The sequence below is a fragment of the Geospiza fortis genome, unplaced genomic scaffold (assembly GCF_000277835.1).
Source record: "Geospiza fortis unplaced genomic scaffold, GeoFor_1.0 scaffold461, whole genome shotgun sequence".
NCBI lineage: Eukaryota > Metazoa > Chordata > Aves > Passeriformes > Thraupidae > Geospiza > Geospiza fortis.
In genome coordinates this window covers 252728-269908 of record NW_005054463.1, presented here as the reverse complement: position 1 = coordinate 269908, position 17181 = coordinate 252728, and the positions used below count along the sequence as shown (strand labels likewise).

The 17181-nt window shown below is 44.3% G+C and overlaps 1 protein-coding gene across 1 annotated transcript in view; it reads right to left on the bottom strand.

Moving 5' to 3' along the window:
• CPS1 (carbamoyl-phosphate synthase 1) overlaps positions 1-17181 on the bottom strand; it is a 90972-nt gene that overhangs the window by 35088 nt on the left and 38703 nt on the right. Inside the window, exons 20-21 of the mRNA XM_005427962.2 lie at positions 12146-12264; positions 1747-1888 (exon numbers count right to left, since the gene is read on the bottom strand). Coding sequence (XP_005428019.1) covers positions 1747-1888; positions 12146-12264 — 261 coding nt within the window. The remainder of the gene's footprint in view (positions 1-1746; positions 1889-12145; positions 12265-17181) is intronic.

Genomic DNA, 17181 nt, shown 5'->3' with positions numbered 1-17181 from the left:
TTTCAACTGCAGTTTTTCTCCTATTATTTTCCCATCCTATCTTTCTTCAAAAGGAGGTGACCTGAAGTATCCTGTGCTGTTAACACAGCATATGCCTGGCCTTGCCCCAGCCCTACAGTTCAGTCAACACAACCCTCTACCATCTCTTTCTAAGCTGCAGTTTTAGCTCTGCACCTCTTGGCTGAAAAACCTACACAGCCCAGGAACTCTCCCCTCCTTGCCAAGGCCCTCATTCTCTAGTTTGTACAGCAGATTACAAAGATTCCTCCAGGTCTTCTGTCCTTTATAACTAAGTTGTCTGGAATCTTCAGACTCTACTCTTGACCCCATCTGACTCCCACACTGAATACAAACACACACATAATATCACTTGGAAATCTTGAGGAGTGGTAGCACAATTACTAAGTGTTTATGTTACAATATAACTCATGCTTTGATAATTAGATGGTACACAAAGCAAGAGTGATTTTAAGCCAGCCTTTATATATATATATGTAGACTTTAAATGTATATGTAGACTAATTAAATGGCACACAAAGCAAGAGTGATTTTAAGCCACCCTTTATATGTAGTTTTCAACAATTTCTTATGCAATTAGTCACAAGAGAGCCCAGAAGAATATTTTGCCCATGAGGCTGTTCAAAAACTATTTGTGTCAACTACTCGTGGCATGTTATACTTGGTACCCAGTCCATCTGGGTCACCAGCAACTGCTGAAGTTTCCTGAATGAACATCTGAAACATTTCTACAGAGAATACTGAACAGGGAACAATATGAAAGCAGTCTGGACATGAATTTTTATGTGCTATACCATTTAAAAATCTATCCAAACTTCAAGCACTTCCAGGAATCCCCACTGCCTGTCCAAACCCTTGTGAATCATGGAGAATGTGACCTTACATCATTAGCACCATGTGTCTGCTGCTCATTACTGTTGCTAATACTGTGACTTGTACTTCATGGCTCCATATGCTTTGAAGGCACACAGGCAGGCACAAGTGGAATGACCTTATTAAGTGAACCTTGGCACAAAAATCAATCCAGCACTGCAGTGCCATATGCAGCTGAGAGAACACAGTGCAAGACCAGGCAGTTTCTGTGGCCAGGTGAGCCACAGAAGAAAAACAGCAGCTGGAGAACAGAAAAAGACTTGGCACCTCAAACTGGGCCTGAGGATACAAATGAACTCTTTCAGAAACGTTCAGTAGTTTAGGTTTGGTGGGTTTCTTTTTACCATCTTTAAGGACGGAAAACCAGCTGGTGGCAGTTTAATACCAACATACCTTAAATGCAGCAGCCAGCACCTAGTGACACTGCCATGAATACCAGATGAGCTCATTAGGCTCACGCTATCACAATGAATAGCAAATGAACCCATAACAATAGCACACTTCAAATAAAGTATTAGCCTGTAAAAATTTACTACCAAGAGAGAAGAGAGATGCTCACTCTCCATGGTCCTACCATGGTGGGCCAGCATTTTCAGCCTTTTCCTGAAGCCACATGTGTTTCTCCCTCAGCCACAAAGAATTTGAACAAGAATATTCTGAGTGTCTCTTTGAATGTTCATGGCATTACACTGATGCCTGCAGTGCAGAATGAGCAGCTACATGGGTGAAACTGTTCTCCTCACATCAACACCTAAACTCCTGAGGATGTTAACAGAGCCAGGGGTTTCTAAAGACACAGAGACCTCCTGCCACTCTTGGAAGCCCCCAGCAGGCCCAGTGATGTTGCTCACATACCTGTTTCACCCAGGGCACTACATCCTTCCTCAGCCTCAGCTCACGGCACTGGACTTCAGTCAGCCTCAGGCACTTCCCAATCTGCTTGTCAGAGAACCCCATCTGCTTGGCTCTCCTCAGTGTCTCCTCTGGAATTGTTTTGCTGGGATTAAATAAGAAAAACACCTCTGCATGAGGCTTTACAGGAATAACTGGAAGATATATGAGTGCTTCTGTCTCTACACTGCATAAAGTTGCTATAGGATCATCCATGTGAAAGCAAGAAAAGGAAGAAGACTCAACATAAAACATCTTTTTTGTCCTTGGTGCCCCACACAAACATATCTGTGGTAAAGTCTGCAGGCAGACTGCAAGCAGTAGGAAGTAAAACATTTACTTTTTGAGACAGGAATCAGTGCCCAAACCTTAACTTAATATCTCCCTTACATCCTCTTAGTCTAAATTTTAAACCTAGGCTTGACCAGACTGGGCCGGACCAATCATTATGTGTGTGCTTCCACCTCCTGCCTCTCATTGCAGCTGCCCACTCCACTCAAAGGCATGAAATCCCTGAAGCTCTGGGATGGAATGGAGCCATTCAGAGGCATAACTGTGCCCTGACCCTGTGACCACCATGCTGAGCTGGAAAACACAATTTATCCCAACCAAGTTTTCTTCCTGTTGTTGAACATGTTCTGCCTACCCTCTGAAATGGCCAAAAAGCATCTCACTTCAGAGATGGGCAGCAGAAATGCCCTTTAGAGGCTCACACACAAGGTAGGTTTTTTCTTGTAACAGTCTCAATAGACCCTTTTCCATATCTTAGTGTTGCTTCTTGCATTAGGCAAATGGAGAGGGGGCATTGACCAGGCAAAGCAGGGGTACCTTTCTGATTTCATATTTACAACCAGGGTCTCTCAATACTTCCATACATTTTTGTTCTCCTGGTTTTGCTTTTCAGAAGTACTGGTTTTGCTGTTTATTTGAAACACATTGCTTGCCCCCTGCCGTTTCTGAAATCAACATTTACCTGACTATTTTGCTCTTAATTTTTTTCTTCTCCAGTCCCTCTTCATTTACTCTACTCTTTTCTCTTCTACTCTTCATCCCACTTTGTTTTGACTCCACCCTTACAGTTTCTGCCTCCCTCTCTTTCTGAGCTCCTTTTCTAAGCTTAGCTTTTGTAAAAACATAAAAAAGCCTGTATTTTTATCAGTACTACTTCTTTACATCTTCATTGCCAAGAGCATTCTTGCCTGCCCGATAAATCAATATTTTATGAGCAAGCAAGTTCTGAATAAGGAAAATGGAATGATTAACAAACAAGAAATTTTCCTAAATCAGAGTTTTTGAATTACGTCCTTTGCTTGATGGTATTTTAAAATAAATACTATTATTTTATTTGTGTGGGAGAAGACTGGTAAGGCCATTTCATTGGAACATGTCAGGAAGCTAAAGCATGAAAAAGAGTTATGGGACTGGATTTTCCACTCTGGCTTAGGCATGGAGCAGCTCTGCTGCCCTCAGTAAAGTCAGGCTAGTGTGAAACACATGAGAGTCCCACAGGTGTCACACCAGCTGTCCTGAGAGATGCACTGGGAACCAGAAACTCTTGGGTTCAGATCCCTGGATAGATAGGATTTGTCCATCTTCCCAATGCCACCTGCCTCCTTGCCCTGGAGTATGCAAAGAGAGCACTCCACCTTCCTGCAACCAGCACAGGAGAAAGGGAAAGCTGGTGAACATCTGCAGGAAAGAAGCACTCACAGCAATTCCTCTCCTCTACACAGTGCCCCAGCTTGGCCCCACAAACAGCTTGCTCTGCCCTCAGGGACTCCAGGCAAGAGCACCATCTACACCCTGGATCTTCTCCACAACCTGCACCACATCACTGTTCTTACCCCAGCAAAGTCTCCTCTTCCTTAGGGTCAGAAGGGAAATTGTGGCTGCTCCATCCCTGGAAGTGTTCAAGGGCAGCATGGATGGGGCTCGGAGTAACCTGGGCAGGTGGGAAGTGCCCCTGCCCATGGCAGAGAGTGAAATGAGATGAGCTTTAAGATCTCTTTCAACCCAAACTATTCTATGATTCAGTGAAAAAGTCCTGCCTAATCCAGCAGGCTGAGCTGCTCAGTTTTGGATTTCCCAAAGTAACACCCACTTTGTGGCACCCCGCTGTATTAAAAATGGTTGCCATGCTCCAATACTTCTACCAGAAACTCCTCCACTCCTCCTCAGCCCATTCTGCTTTCTGATCCCAGCTCAGAGGCAGGACTTCCTGCACAAATCATGAACACCAGAACTGAAGGCACAGATGTGTGTTTTACAGAAGCAAACACAGCAAACTCCACCAATTCTCTGTCAAAACTGATGCTAGCAGTCACTGGCTATTAAGGACTCAGCCTCCTTAGAATGAGTGAGTAGACCTGATGACCCCAAGAAAATGAGCCTCTTTCTGAGCAGTTTACTCCCTTGCCCTCCCTCCCCTTCTGCCTCAGGAACACACATAGCTGGCTGTCATTTGATTACTGTCAGAGACAGCAAATTGCCTTCATTTGCAGCTTGTTTTCATTCCATTTCTTGTATCTCATTATAACAATATCATTCACTGTCACCCTCCCTCCCAGCTGGGAGGGTAGAACAAAAGCAGTGATTATTTTGCACCATGATTCATTTGCCTTGGGCTAGCAGCTTAAATTAGGTTAGGCCACTCACTAATCCATGCAGAAAGGTAACTAGTTTTTTACAGGAAAACCACCATGCAAAAGAGAAAAGACAAGTTCCTAGAGGGGAAATGGAACCATGCATTTTTTCCACGCACTTTTTCCTCTGCCGCTCCTAAAGCATGATAGAAGAAACCAGCAGAATTGGTCCATCATGTTTAATGGGAACTGAATCAGAGAATTGCAAATCCTCAGCACTGCTGTGGAAATCAGGCTGCCTCTCTACAAGTGCTGGACACACGTTTTCATAACTGAATAACTCCCATTTACTAATCATGGTAATTTTTAGCATTTCTGTCTCAACTTTCATGGAAATAATATAAAGAAACATGCAAACACTATGGTAGGATGATGTTTATCTTGCAGATAGCAAAACAGACATGAAGGGGTTAAGGGCTGACAATTTTTAAGGGGCAATTCCCCCTTTGATCGGCGACAGCTCTTTAGACAAGGTAGAGACACTAAAGCCAGCAAGAGCAGAATCAGGCTGATCTCTTTGAATATTTGACAGCAAATAACCCTTCAAGCTCACCAGAAATCCAGCACTAAAAGATAAGACAAAAATTCTCAGTCCTGGATACACCAAATCACATGACCCAGTCTTACATCACTGCCTCCCACTTTCCCCTGGAGCATCACTCCCTTTTCCGACACAGAGCAAAAAGTCTTCCAAAGATTAAACCCCCTCACTGGCTTAGAATCAATTTTGAAATGAGGGAAGACTAAGTGACCATGATTTCCGACTTCTATAATGCTCCTCTTCCTAACTTCTGCCTTTACAAAATGCAAGTCAGGAGTTTTAGAGCTTCAAACCCAGACAATTAGACTTTTGCACATTGCCATGATTATTAAATGGCTGTTCACCTCCTCAAAAAATTGTAGTTCTCTGCTCATTTTGCAGTTTATAAACAAAACAAGCCTTTCCCCAACCTTGCTTGTGACTGTTTCAGCTTCCAGTGTTGATTTGTAGTTGCTTTTAATTTAAAATTCCATCCTGTCATCTTTGGAACTCCATCCATTCACTTCTTCAACAATAAACAATAAGAGAAAATGGAATAAATTCTGCTTAATGAGGAAATTTTCACCTGGCACAGAGAACCTGGAGAAATCTATTAACTTACTGGAGGAACACTGACAGCATTGAAATTATTAGGAGACCCTGTTCACTTTAGCAGAGCCCTCTCTTCCACTTGACCAGCTTTCACCTGACCAAAAGTGAGCAGCTCAGCCCACAGGTCTTGCACTCAGCTCCTCCCATATTTGAAGAGATTTAAGCCCAGACTAAACTTAAACCCAGCTTTGCTATAGCAGGCAGGGAATCAAAAGTAAGAACTGCTAGAAGCAAAATGCATTATACCCAGTCCTGAGAGAGCTCTTCCTTTCTCAGCAGTCACAGGCCTGAAGGTTTCAAAAACCTGCTGAATTTCAGGCTGAGTTACGTACAAAAGTATGTTCTCTCTCATTTCCTCACTGTCCTGCTCTGCTTCAAGGATCCTAGTGATTTCCTTGATTACTTCTGATGTTTTACAAGATTTTCAGCATGTTACAATTAAAATAATGAGATCACAGTATAAATTCCCTCCCTGCTCCTCTTCTCAAGGAGACAGATTGTTACCAGTTTTCCCCTCCTACAAAACTCACGAGATGACCGACAAAAAGATGTCAAAGGAGTGTTTAAGGAAGCAGGAGCTGTAAACCAACAAATCTCACTCACAGAGCAATTGTCACTCCAGCTCTCTGCACCTTTAACATTCTGGTCCCTGGGCTAATAAATCTCATTGTGGACATCTTGATTTAAGTAACATGAGCCTCACACTGTGCCCTAAGACCTGAATGACTCACTCACAAGATTAAGTGAACTAAAGCAGCAGCTTGCACCAAAACACAGCCGAGAAATGGGTTGTAGATGTTTCCTGAAAGCCTATTTTCCATCCCTGGTAAAAGAGAGCTTTGAGGTCTTTGCTGGGATGCCACAGTACAGACTGCCCTGCTCCTAGCATTGCACATACTGGTTACAGAGGCTCCCCAATGGCTTTTTAAGGCAACGCCTGGATATCCCCTGCATCAAGGAATACATACATACTTCATTTTCACAAATGTTCAGGTGCTTTAGAAGAAAAATATAGCTGTGAAATTATTACCAGTGGCTCTACAAGACAAATAGAAAGTATCTTATGTTAGATCCACACAAAGCACAAACAACAATGCTGAATACTGCTTGTATTTTATTCTCCTTATGTACTGCATTCTGAACTTGTTCCCAAACCTTTCATGCCCTAGAGTTCACACAGAAGACAAAAGTAATCTTTCCAGTTAGCTAGAGAGGAGCACTACAAACATGTCAGTGACAACTCCTCAAACTGCATAAAACAGCACAGCCTCATTTCCTACCACTGCACCTGCTCTGCTTGATGCCCACACAAGTCCTGAGTGTGTGTGACCTGTCCCCAAAGCACATAGGTCAGCAGAAACTGCTGCTGAGAAAAGTGGGGCTGCAGTAGGCCCTGTTGAAGAGCCCAGGTTATTGATGGCCTATCTGAGTTTCCCTCCCTGCAGTGCTTCCCAGCTCACCTGCAGGTGCCAGGTGTTCATTCCAGCACCTGTATTTCTGTGCCTACTCCAGCACAGTCATGCTTCCAACAAACAGCTTTCAAAGCACACTTTGCAGGTGCCATGGGCTCCCAAAAGCCTTTGCAATAAACAATTCTCCCATGGGTAACTGAGCAGAGCACCCAGCTACAAATGCTGGGCTAAAGTGGGTTTGTACCCTCCCACTTCTGTCTTTCCCCTCTATTAACCCAAGTCTTTTTGGGTTAGTGATAGTCAGGACTGCATTTACTCCTTTCAAGCACACAACAAGCCAGGCGGTGTTTTCTCACAACATGCTCAGAGCAAGGATATATCTTCCTTCAAAGCATAAAATTATCAAAATATGATGAGTGCCATCATTTCCCCCTGTTAGCAGGCTGGCTAGTTCAGTATCTGCCAAAAAGATGTTTTGTTGTTTCCATGAAGGTTAATTTGAAGAGTTGAGATTTCAGGTGACAGAGTTCAAGTCACTGCACTGCCAGTCTTTGAGACTTTGGGCAAGCTCATCATCTCTGTGCTTTGCTCTTCACAATGGTGGTTTATAATGCTCCTCTTTCCTCAACTGAATTCTACTTTACAGCCTTTAATCAATATTGAAATGCTCCTCTTTGGGCAATATATCACACTTCTGTCTGCTGCAAGATGGCTTCCCTGGGTTTTACTTGGATTTTCTCCACCAGTGAACATGACCCCACTACTTCTACTTTTCCCCCATCCCTAGGAGCTCTCAAGTAACAGCAAATACAATTAATTGCAGGTTCCATTGCTACAGAGATACCTAAGTGACTTAGGAACACAAGTCCTATTGATTTTCAACAGGGCTTTTGTCCCCATGTCACCTGGGGCTAAGTGATGATTTCCCCATGGCTGCCTACCTCTTTACCTCTATTTAATCATGTTTGTTGTACATTCTCCTTGCATACAGCCACTGTTTTCAAGGACCCCAAAATTAGGAACAAATATAAATAATCATGGCTACATGCAAATAAATCTTCACTACAAACAGTCAAAGAATAGATGTAGATTCCAAAGAGGTTTTCCTTTGCACCTAGGTCTAGTCAAGTATGCCTTAAATGTTATTTTTAAGCCTGGGTTTCAGCCATCCTCCTGGGGATGTTTGGTATCACTGGACCTGCTTCAAATCTGATTTGCACAGGACTGAGTCCATAACCCTGGCCTAAAAGCAACATTTCACTCCTTACTACCTCAGACATGGTCTGTCCAAACTCCCACCTCCTTCATGAGCTGTCAGTGTGATGAAAAGCCAGGGGGGTCTCTCTAGGCCCTTTTTCCCCTTTTCACTCACAGGATTGGCAAGGCCAAATCTAGGGAAATAATTCCCAGATAATAGCACATCCTATTGCACTGCCACTGCTTCATACAGCATCCCCTATAATGCACTGACAGCATGGGATGGTGCTTGCTCCTTCCATGTGAGTGTGCACAAGTGGTTTTATTTGTTTATGTGCATGGTGGAGAAGGTTGAAGTTAAAATTACACTGCAGGTATAAAGGTAATTGGTCAGACAACAACAACAACCCCCTCAAATGTAAGCTTCCAAAATAAAAAATATGTAAGGTCACAGGAGAACCAGCAGAGGCACATGTTTGACATGTCTGTGATATTACTTGCTATTCTCACAAGTACACTCAAAATGGCTTTCTTTTCCCAGTTCAACTCAGGCCATTTGCTTTCCTGCAGCCACATCACATATCTGAAACAACTCCTTCTCCATCCTATAGGGCCCAGAGGCAGAAATGGAACCACTGCTGCAGCATGACAGAGCTTTACAGTCCCACCCAGCACCAGGTCCAATCTTTAGAAAAAAGTTCAATGGGACAAAAGTAAATGGGGCAGATGGTGCTCTTCCCTGTCCCTACTGTGCCTGCAAATGGCTGTCCTTGCCTCTACACCACAGAGGCAATACATTTGTCTCTATTAATTTATGTTTACAAACATTTACAGGGCAGAAGTTTTTCCCTCAGCACTGCATTATCCCACAGAGCCTCTCACAGGTGTAAGCAGATCCATTGCATAGATCAGTGAGGTTTTCTGCTCACCTCTGAATCCCTGCACATGGCAAGGATGCAAGACAGCATGTGGTGTGTGAGAGCTGCTTCCTGAACTGCTCTCAAAGGCCTTCACCTGCCTCTGATCCCCCTTCCCCTTCTGTGTGTCTCACCCACTTGTTCTAGCTCTTAATTTCCTCTTGGCAGAGACCAGCTCCTTGCTACCAGTCTCTACAACAGCTCTGCAGGGGCCAAATCAAGACTTTTGTTACTCCAACAGCATCCAAAACCTCACTACAAAGAACCCCCAAACCAACACAGAGACAGAAAGGAAGGGGTTGAACCATCCAAACAGCCTGTAACCAGCAGCAATGCCCAAGAACACGGCAACTACTTCTGCTTCTGGGAACTGTACTCTAACAGAAAGATTTAAAGCAGTGATGGCATCACCCCTCAATTCTTTTCAATTGGAAATTACTCTGTAGCACAGGTAGAACTCATGCCAGGCATGCTGGGGACTGGAAACAGCTGGCTGCAGGAAGAGCACACGTGTGCCAAGTCTCATCTGCATCACTCAATTAGCTTTCCCCTGGCTACAGTAGAGATCTGGTTCCTGATGTGCCTCACTGGATTGGCCTCTTAGTTCAAGTCCCAAGTGTTCTTCCCTGGCTCTTTGCCTTTGTGCCTTCAATGTAATGCAGCTGGACAGTCCATCCCCTCCCCTCCTGTGCTGGCTGGGAGGTAAGACAGGTTTCTTGCAAAAGTATGAGCAATTCCAGTGGAGAGAAAATCTGCACTGGTAAGTGAATGAGGATAAGATAATTTATACGTTCAGCCTGGAAAAGAGGAGGTTGCAGGGTGACCTAACTGCAGCCTTCCAGCACCTGAAGGGAGCCTACAAGAAAGATGGAGAGAGACTGTTTTAAAGAGCATAGAGTGACAGTAATGTCAAATTTATTTTTGCCTTTTTTTCATTTAGAAATTATCTATATTCTTCTACCCATCATAGTATTTGTAGCTAGTGTTTTACCTACTCTATTAGACAGTAAGACAAAATCAATTCCTCAGCAGCTCCAAGCTGTGGGTCCAAGGTTGGATTCTCTGTAAAGTCATGGTTGGAACTCTCTCTGAGACATTTTCATCAATTAAGTTTAGTTCCTATCTAAAAAAGGGGGGAATTCAAAGAGAATTGAACCAGGGGGAATAACCTTACTACTTATGTCTCTAATTGGGGATTCTTGTCAGATATGCTAATTTCCAAAACCTATAAAAATTGTATATATGTTATGCTACATGTGCATCTTTGGTGTTTTCCACCTGGTGAAATGTGCACCTAAGGATCCTTACAAAGGTAACCCCCTTTTATCACCCTGTGTCTGGCTCGTGGTTTTAGGGCAAAAAAGGCATCAAAAGGATGAGGGGGAACAGGTTCACACTGCCAGAGAGAAGATTTAGATTAGCTGTTACAAAAAAATTCTTCTCTATGAGGGTGGGCAGGCCCTGGCTTTGTTGCCTGGAGAAGCTGTGGCTGCCCCTGGAACCCTGGAAATGTCCAAGGCCAGGCTGCACATGGCTTGGAGCAGCCTGGTGTAGTGGAAGGTGTTAGAACTAGATGATCAGTGAAGGGGGTTAGAACTAGATGATCTTTAAGGACCCTTCCAACCCAAACTATTCTGTGATTCTGTGATACCACCCACAATCTGATTCGAATTGCAAGAATCCACTTCCAAGGGACACGACATTGCTTGTGTCTGATAAAAATGCAAGGCTGGATACTGGGCAAGGGCTCTCTGTAGCAGGCTGCCTGTGCTGCCTGGGCACCACAAGGATGAAAAACTATGTAGGGTGGTACCACCTACTGCCCACTGGTCGTACAATCACCTGCCACCCATGGCAGAGAAAGGGAAAGCAAACTCAGGGATACAGGAGGGTTCAGGAAGATTAGCCTCCGTAGAGGATTTATATATAAATACATATATAAAAATACATATATTTATATATATATAAATGTGGATTTATAGCAGCTGAGGATGCAGCCAACGTCTGGGGCCTCATTCCAGAGCATGCCACTCCAACAGTGACAAACTGATTGTGGATATGTTGGCTTTTTCCCCTCAGGAGCTGCACGTGCATGTTTAAAAGGCCAGATACAAATGCCATGTGACATAGATGTTAGAGGACAAAAGCTTCTGCAGCCGAACAACAGATTTCTGCAAATAATCAAGTTACTCCTTTTCTTCCACCTCTCTCTCCGCATTTATTTTTGTTTGGCTCCAGATGCCGCTTGTTCCGGGTGCAAGGGAGGGCAAGAGCTGCTCAATTAAAAGCGGAGATGTCGCAGATGAAGCGAGGAGCGGCTCAGAGCTCGCCGCCTCCGCTGCGCTCCCAGTGCCATCGTGTGGCGACACCAGTGAGCACAACGGGTACCCGAGGCACGAAAGCCAACAACACTCGGCCAATAACTCAGCAAGGAGTCTCTCCCAGCCTCGTAAAACATGAGAGGAAAGCTCAAGTCAGCAAGAGTCTGAAATGAAATATAGCCCACTCCTTTAATTTACTGCTATCTTTTCTGTTGGATTTTATATGGTCATTTTTCTTGAAGGAAGAAGATTTATATTTAAATAGATCTGGAACCATAGGTGTTTGAAAGAGTGGTACAAAAGCAATACTCACACATGCTGCATGATCACAGCAAAGCAGAAAAGCTTAAAAATCAATAGTCCAGGCTGGAAATAAAATGCATTGTATGTGACCCTCAGGTGCTGTAAGTCAGGACAAGTCCAGTGCTGAGCTTGAAAGGTAACTCTGTCCTAGGTATATGAGTTACTCATCACAGGCCATCCACATTCCCAGTCCTAGCCTCAGAGATACTGAGGATTTTCCATAAAAAACCATAACTTCCACAATCCAATGAGCTATTTTACCAAAAAGAGTGTGCTCCAAAATCTCTGCTGACTGAGACAGTGAACCAGATTTTAAGACAACACTATTTATTCCAAGCACTTGAATAAACTTCTCAGCATTGACTGCATGTGTGGTTACCATAGGTTTCTGAGCAGGACTCCCAGAGAATTATTGTGTCCTAGGACAAGGCTTTTTTACCTGTTCTCTTCCTTGAGGATCTTCTCCATGTTGGCAATGCTGCGCATCTTGTACAGGAACCACTTGTCAATGGCTGTGAGCTGGTGAATGACATCCACTGGGACTTCATCCTCCAAGGCCTGCCAAAAACAGGACAGCACCAAACAGCCCCTTTAACACCTTGCACAAATACACATCTAGTCTGCAAACAGCTAGCAGAAAGAAAAAAGTTATGTAGATCAAGATGTACAAGTCAAATGTTCATCTACCTCCTGGCCCTGTCTCCTGCAGCAACACGAGGAGTGAAACAGAAACTGTGCCCCATGGGGAGTGCAGGGACACTCCAGCCACTTCTCCCTGTGCTCTGGTTCCAAAAGCTGGCTTCTGTTTCAGTAAGAGAGGTAATTTGCTTTCCACAGAGCCAGCAGAGACAAGCTGATGGCAGCTGGGCCACTGAGAAGATGCTCAGCTAACCACAGGGAGCCACATTCAGGCTGCAGTGACCAATCCTCCATCTGCACCTCTTACCACTCCAGTTGCTTAAATCTCAGGCCCACTGCCAACCTCCTGCAAATAGAAAACAAGAAGCTCTGGATTCTCAGCTGTGAAGGAACATTTTGCTTTGGAGCATAAATCTTGATATAGCCTTGAAATACAGGGCTGAATCAAAGCATGTGGCCTTGCATTACCTCTGAAGCAAGGCAAAGTCAGGTCCTGGGTGATGCTTGCAGCTACAGCACAGCTCTAGCTTCTCTCACTCTAACCCAAGATAATGTCAACACCATGCAAATTTCCCTTCTTTCTTGCTGGGGTTATTGATAAGTTTTTCTAAAATCGATTATTTACAGCTATGAGGTAAAAAAGAACCCCACAGAGATATTATTCATAAGACAATAAGCTACAAAACATTGTAATATTAAAAAACCCCAGCACCTCAGAGAGCCCTCAATATGATGTATTTTCTATCAATGCAATTTCTGGGGTCTCACCAGTGGTGTACAGTTACAACTCTCCTGACAAAGCAACTGTAATCAACCATAATGATAATGCCAGCACGGTATCTTTGCTGAGCTAAAGTAATCAGGCTCATTAATTTCTTACCATGCTTAATTGTTTTCTTGTAGGGCAGCATCCCTGGAATAAAGCCAGAGCAATGCCATTGAAGAAAATTCCAGAATTAATCCAGGAATAAGCTTGGTCCACTGCACTCCAACGTTATTTCCCCAAGTTACAAAACTTGGGCACAATGTCGGCACCATCACCATGTGCTTCAGCAATGGGTAGACTTTCTGCCAGCTCAGAGAAATGGGTCACTTCAGGGAGTGAAGTGGACAAGGGATGGTGGTATCTCCCTGCAAAATACTGACACCACCTTCTGCCTTTCCTAAAGAATTCCCAGTCAGCTCTCGCAATTATTCTCTTGTTCTGAGAGGTAACAACTGCTCACTAGGATTTCCTGTGTGCTCACAAGCAGTGGGGAAAACCTCTAACACATGTTTTGCTCCTTTAGAGTACCCAGGCACATACCAAGTCTTCAGTACACTACTGGTATGAAGCAAGTGGTAAGGAGTCCTTCCCATCCTGATCCTTTAGTGCTTGAGGTCACGTTGCCACATTAGTGGGATGTGAACAGGTCTTTCTTCCTTTCAGGTCCATCTCTTTTTACAAAACACATGCAGACTTACACGTCTTCAGGATCTCCAATTCTCAGCCAATGGTCCCTGAGCCACATATACACGCACAGGTAGCATGACCATATACCCTTAAGCTGGTTAGGACACTTTATTTAAAAAGTCCCAGGGATTTTCAAAGGAAACTAAAAAAATGTATCCCTTCCACTCATTCATCAGAGGAGGGGCAGAGAAAACCAACCATCTTCATCCCTGCTGCATAAATCTGGAGACTGGGAGAGAAGAGTGAATTTGCAGACATTTCTTGCTCCCTATCACCACACTCCAGGGGCAAATCAGGTTTCCAGGCAACTGTGTAGAATTTGCTCAGGGAGGGCTGGACTCCAATGGCTTTCCTCTCTTCAAACCCACATGAAGGAGTACACCAAAACACACCATGAAAGCAGGAGGAGAGAGACCCAGCAGGACAGTGTGACTTTAGAGCCCTGCTCAACTTCCAGAGCATCCCATCCAGTAGGGACTAGGGGTTGACAGGACTGCCTTCCCACCAGGAGCCATGGAGCAAGCCTGGCCTCCATGCCCAGCAATGAAGGGCAGCTCAGCTGCCTATGCTTTCTCTAGGGACAGCACCTTTGCTGCTTCAGATCTATCCTGGCTCCTCACCACAGAAAGTATTTAGCTGCCTGTAGACAGCAACACAAGTGCAAACTGCACATCTGTAATGTGGACAGTTTGGAGACCAGGGCCCTGGTGTGAAATAGAGCATGCACCAACTCCACAGCCTAAGCCTTCTGAGGCCACTTGTACATAAACTTAAGAGCAGCAGAAAACACCTGACACAACCTGAGCATCCCTGCTCATCAGGCTGTTCCATCCTTGCAGCACTCCCACTCTAGCCAAGGAACAAGTCTCATCTATGTCAGCCTCTCTCCTGTGCCTTCTTTTACATGACAACAGGGAGCCCCATTACAGCAGCAATAGCTCTGAATGGCAGCTGAACTCCCTCTCCTTGCCCCTGAACACTTGCTGTTGTCATCATCCAACAGACAAAGGAGAGAGAAAAAGTAAAAAAAAGTGCAAAGCCTTGGAGGGCTGACTAGTGGGGAGGAGAGGAGAAAACATATAAAATATAACAAAGGTCCATCCTGTTTCAAATGGAGCTGATGGGTAATGGGGAGTTACTGTTGGTTTTTAAAGGTCAACAAGCTGGGAAGGGATTTCCATGCAGACAGCCCCAGGTGCCAGAAGCACCTCTTACTTGTACTGCTTGCCTCACTTATTCATGGGGATGAACTTGTGTTGGGTAGAGGCAACTCTTTATAAGGAGGGACTAAGAGGTTTTTCTTACTTTTTCCAACAGATCTCAGTGAAAATACCAGCAGCTGGGAACACCCAGTGTTCAGTGGGACCCAAACTCACCTTCATCTCCCCAGATGCCCTATGTTAACATGGGTCTAATTTTAATCTTTCATGAAATCTCTCTGAACCACTCAGAGACTCAAGAAGTAAGATTTTTCTCTCAGTCACAAGAAAAAGGCTGTAATAAAGACCAAACACAGCTGCTGAAGGATGAAGACATGCACTTCCCAGCTTGAAAAACAAGAGAGAACAGCTGGACAAGCCACACATTTATAAAACACTTTCTGATTTTTTCTTCAGGCCATTTATAAGAGGAACTGCTAGTGAAAACCTTTTAACTAACACAGCACAGGCTCAGCTCCTCACTCATGTGGAGGTGTAACAAGATGTACCCACACATGAGCACAAAGGGCTTAAAGACTCCACCACACAAAGTCAGGGGCACAAAGAAAAGAATAATTGGGCATTCCCTGCCAGGAAGGTTTGCAATCTTAAAAAGAAAAATAAAAATCAAGCTATCCAGGTAAGCAGGAGCTGTAAAACACAGCTGTGCCCTCCTCTTCATAGAGGGTATGGACAGATGGACATGTTACCTGCAGCAAAACCAAAGTGTGAAATTGCACCTACCTTCTAAAGTAACTAACCCCACATTTACCACATGATATACACAGGCAAACACTGAGAAGATGAAAGTAGAACTAAATTTGCACCCAAGTCCCCTTAGAATAACACTCCCTGTTACACAGGCACCTTCAAGGCTGAAGTGATTTGACAGTGTGACAGAAGAGGGGTCAAAAGAATGCAACAGGAAGCTAAGCTGGTTTTGAAGAACAGGGGATTTCTTATCTGTGAAATTTAACATACAGCTTTGTAGTTCTTTTAGTTTCAAGCCCATACCAATGCAACCATTGTAAGTAGACAAGACTTGTAATGAGACTGCTCTCACACACCGCAGTTTGCCATTCTTTATCATCCTTGGTTTCAGTTCTCAAAAGGATCTTCATTTATTCCTTTGTAATCTGCAGAACTGACCCATTTTGACAGACATTTACACTTGTATAAATGAGGGCTGAACACTAGCTAGTGTCTAGCAGACAAATTTAATCTCATAGGAGAAGAAAGTGATCCAGGTGTCCACCAGCACCCAGCTATGAACTAAAGTAACAGGACACCAGAATGCACCTGATGCTGAATGCAGTGAGCACAAGATAAGATTGTACCATCAAAAGGCAAACACATTGCATGAACATGGAAGATGCAGAAAGCAAAAACAAGAATCCTACTCAAAGTGCTCCCAGTGAGCTTGACAGAGGGAAGCAAGGGAATGAAGAACACTCAGCCTTTGTCATCTCAGCTGACCCAATCCTGGAGCTCAAATTCAAGACATATAGGTGTCTTAGGGTGAAAGATGTTAGTGAGGGTGTGTATTCTATTTGCCATCTGTTAGATGTAGGACAGTTCTCTCCTGTTCATTGGGCAGTTTTTCTTTATCTCTTCCACACCCATCCTCCCTCCAGGAGATCTCTTCTGTTCATGGCCACTGAGTGTCCCTGCATGGCTGATAAAATTCCATCATCCCACTGGGAGCTGCTCTGCCCAGGGGAGGAGCCAAGCATTCCTACCTGGATACAATCTGACATTTGGAACAGCACAGCAGCCTTTGCCCACTGCATTCCCAGAGGAGCAGCTTTCTTCTCCCCTGCATTCCCAGAGGGAGCCCAGGCCCATCTCCAGCAGCCCTGGAGCTTCAGAGGAAACCTCCCCCCTTGTGCAGGATCCCTGCTCCAGCAGAACCACAGCTGGCACTACAGGAGGGCTGAGCCACCATGGGATGGGACTGTGCCAGCACCCTGACACACAGGGCGTCAGCTCCTGTTCTGACTCTGGCAGTGGTTTGTCTTCTTTTTTGTACTATTACATTTGTATTTTCAGTTTTCCTAGTAAAGAACTGTTATATCTATTCCCATATCTTTGCCTGAGAGCCCTTTAATTTCAAAATTTTAATAACTTGGAGAGAGGGGGTTTACATTTTCCATTTCAGGAGAGGCTCCTGCCTTCCTTAGCAGA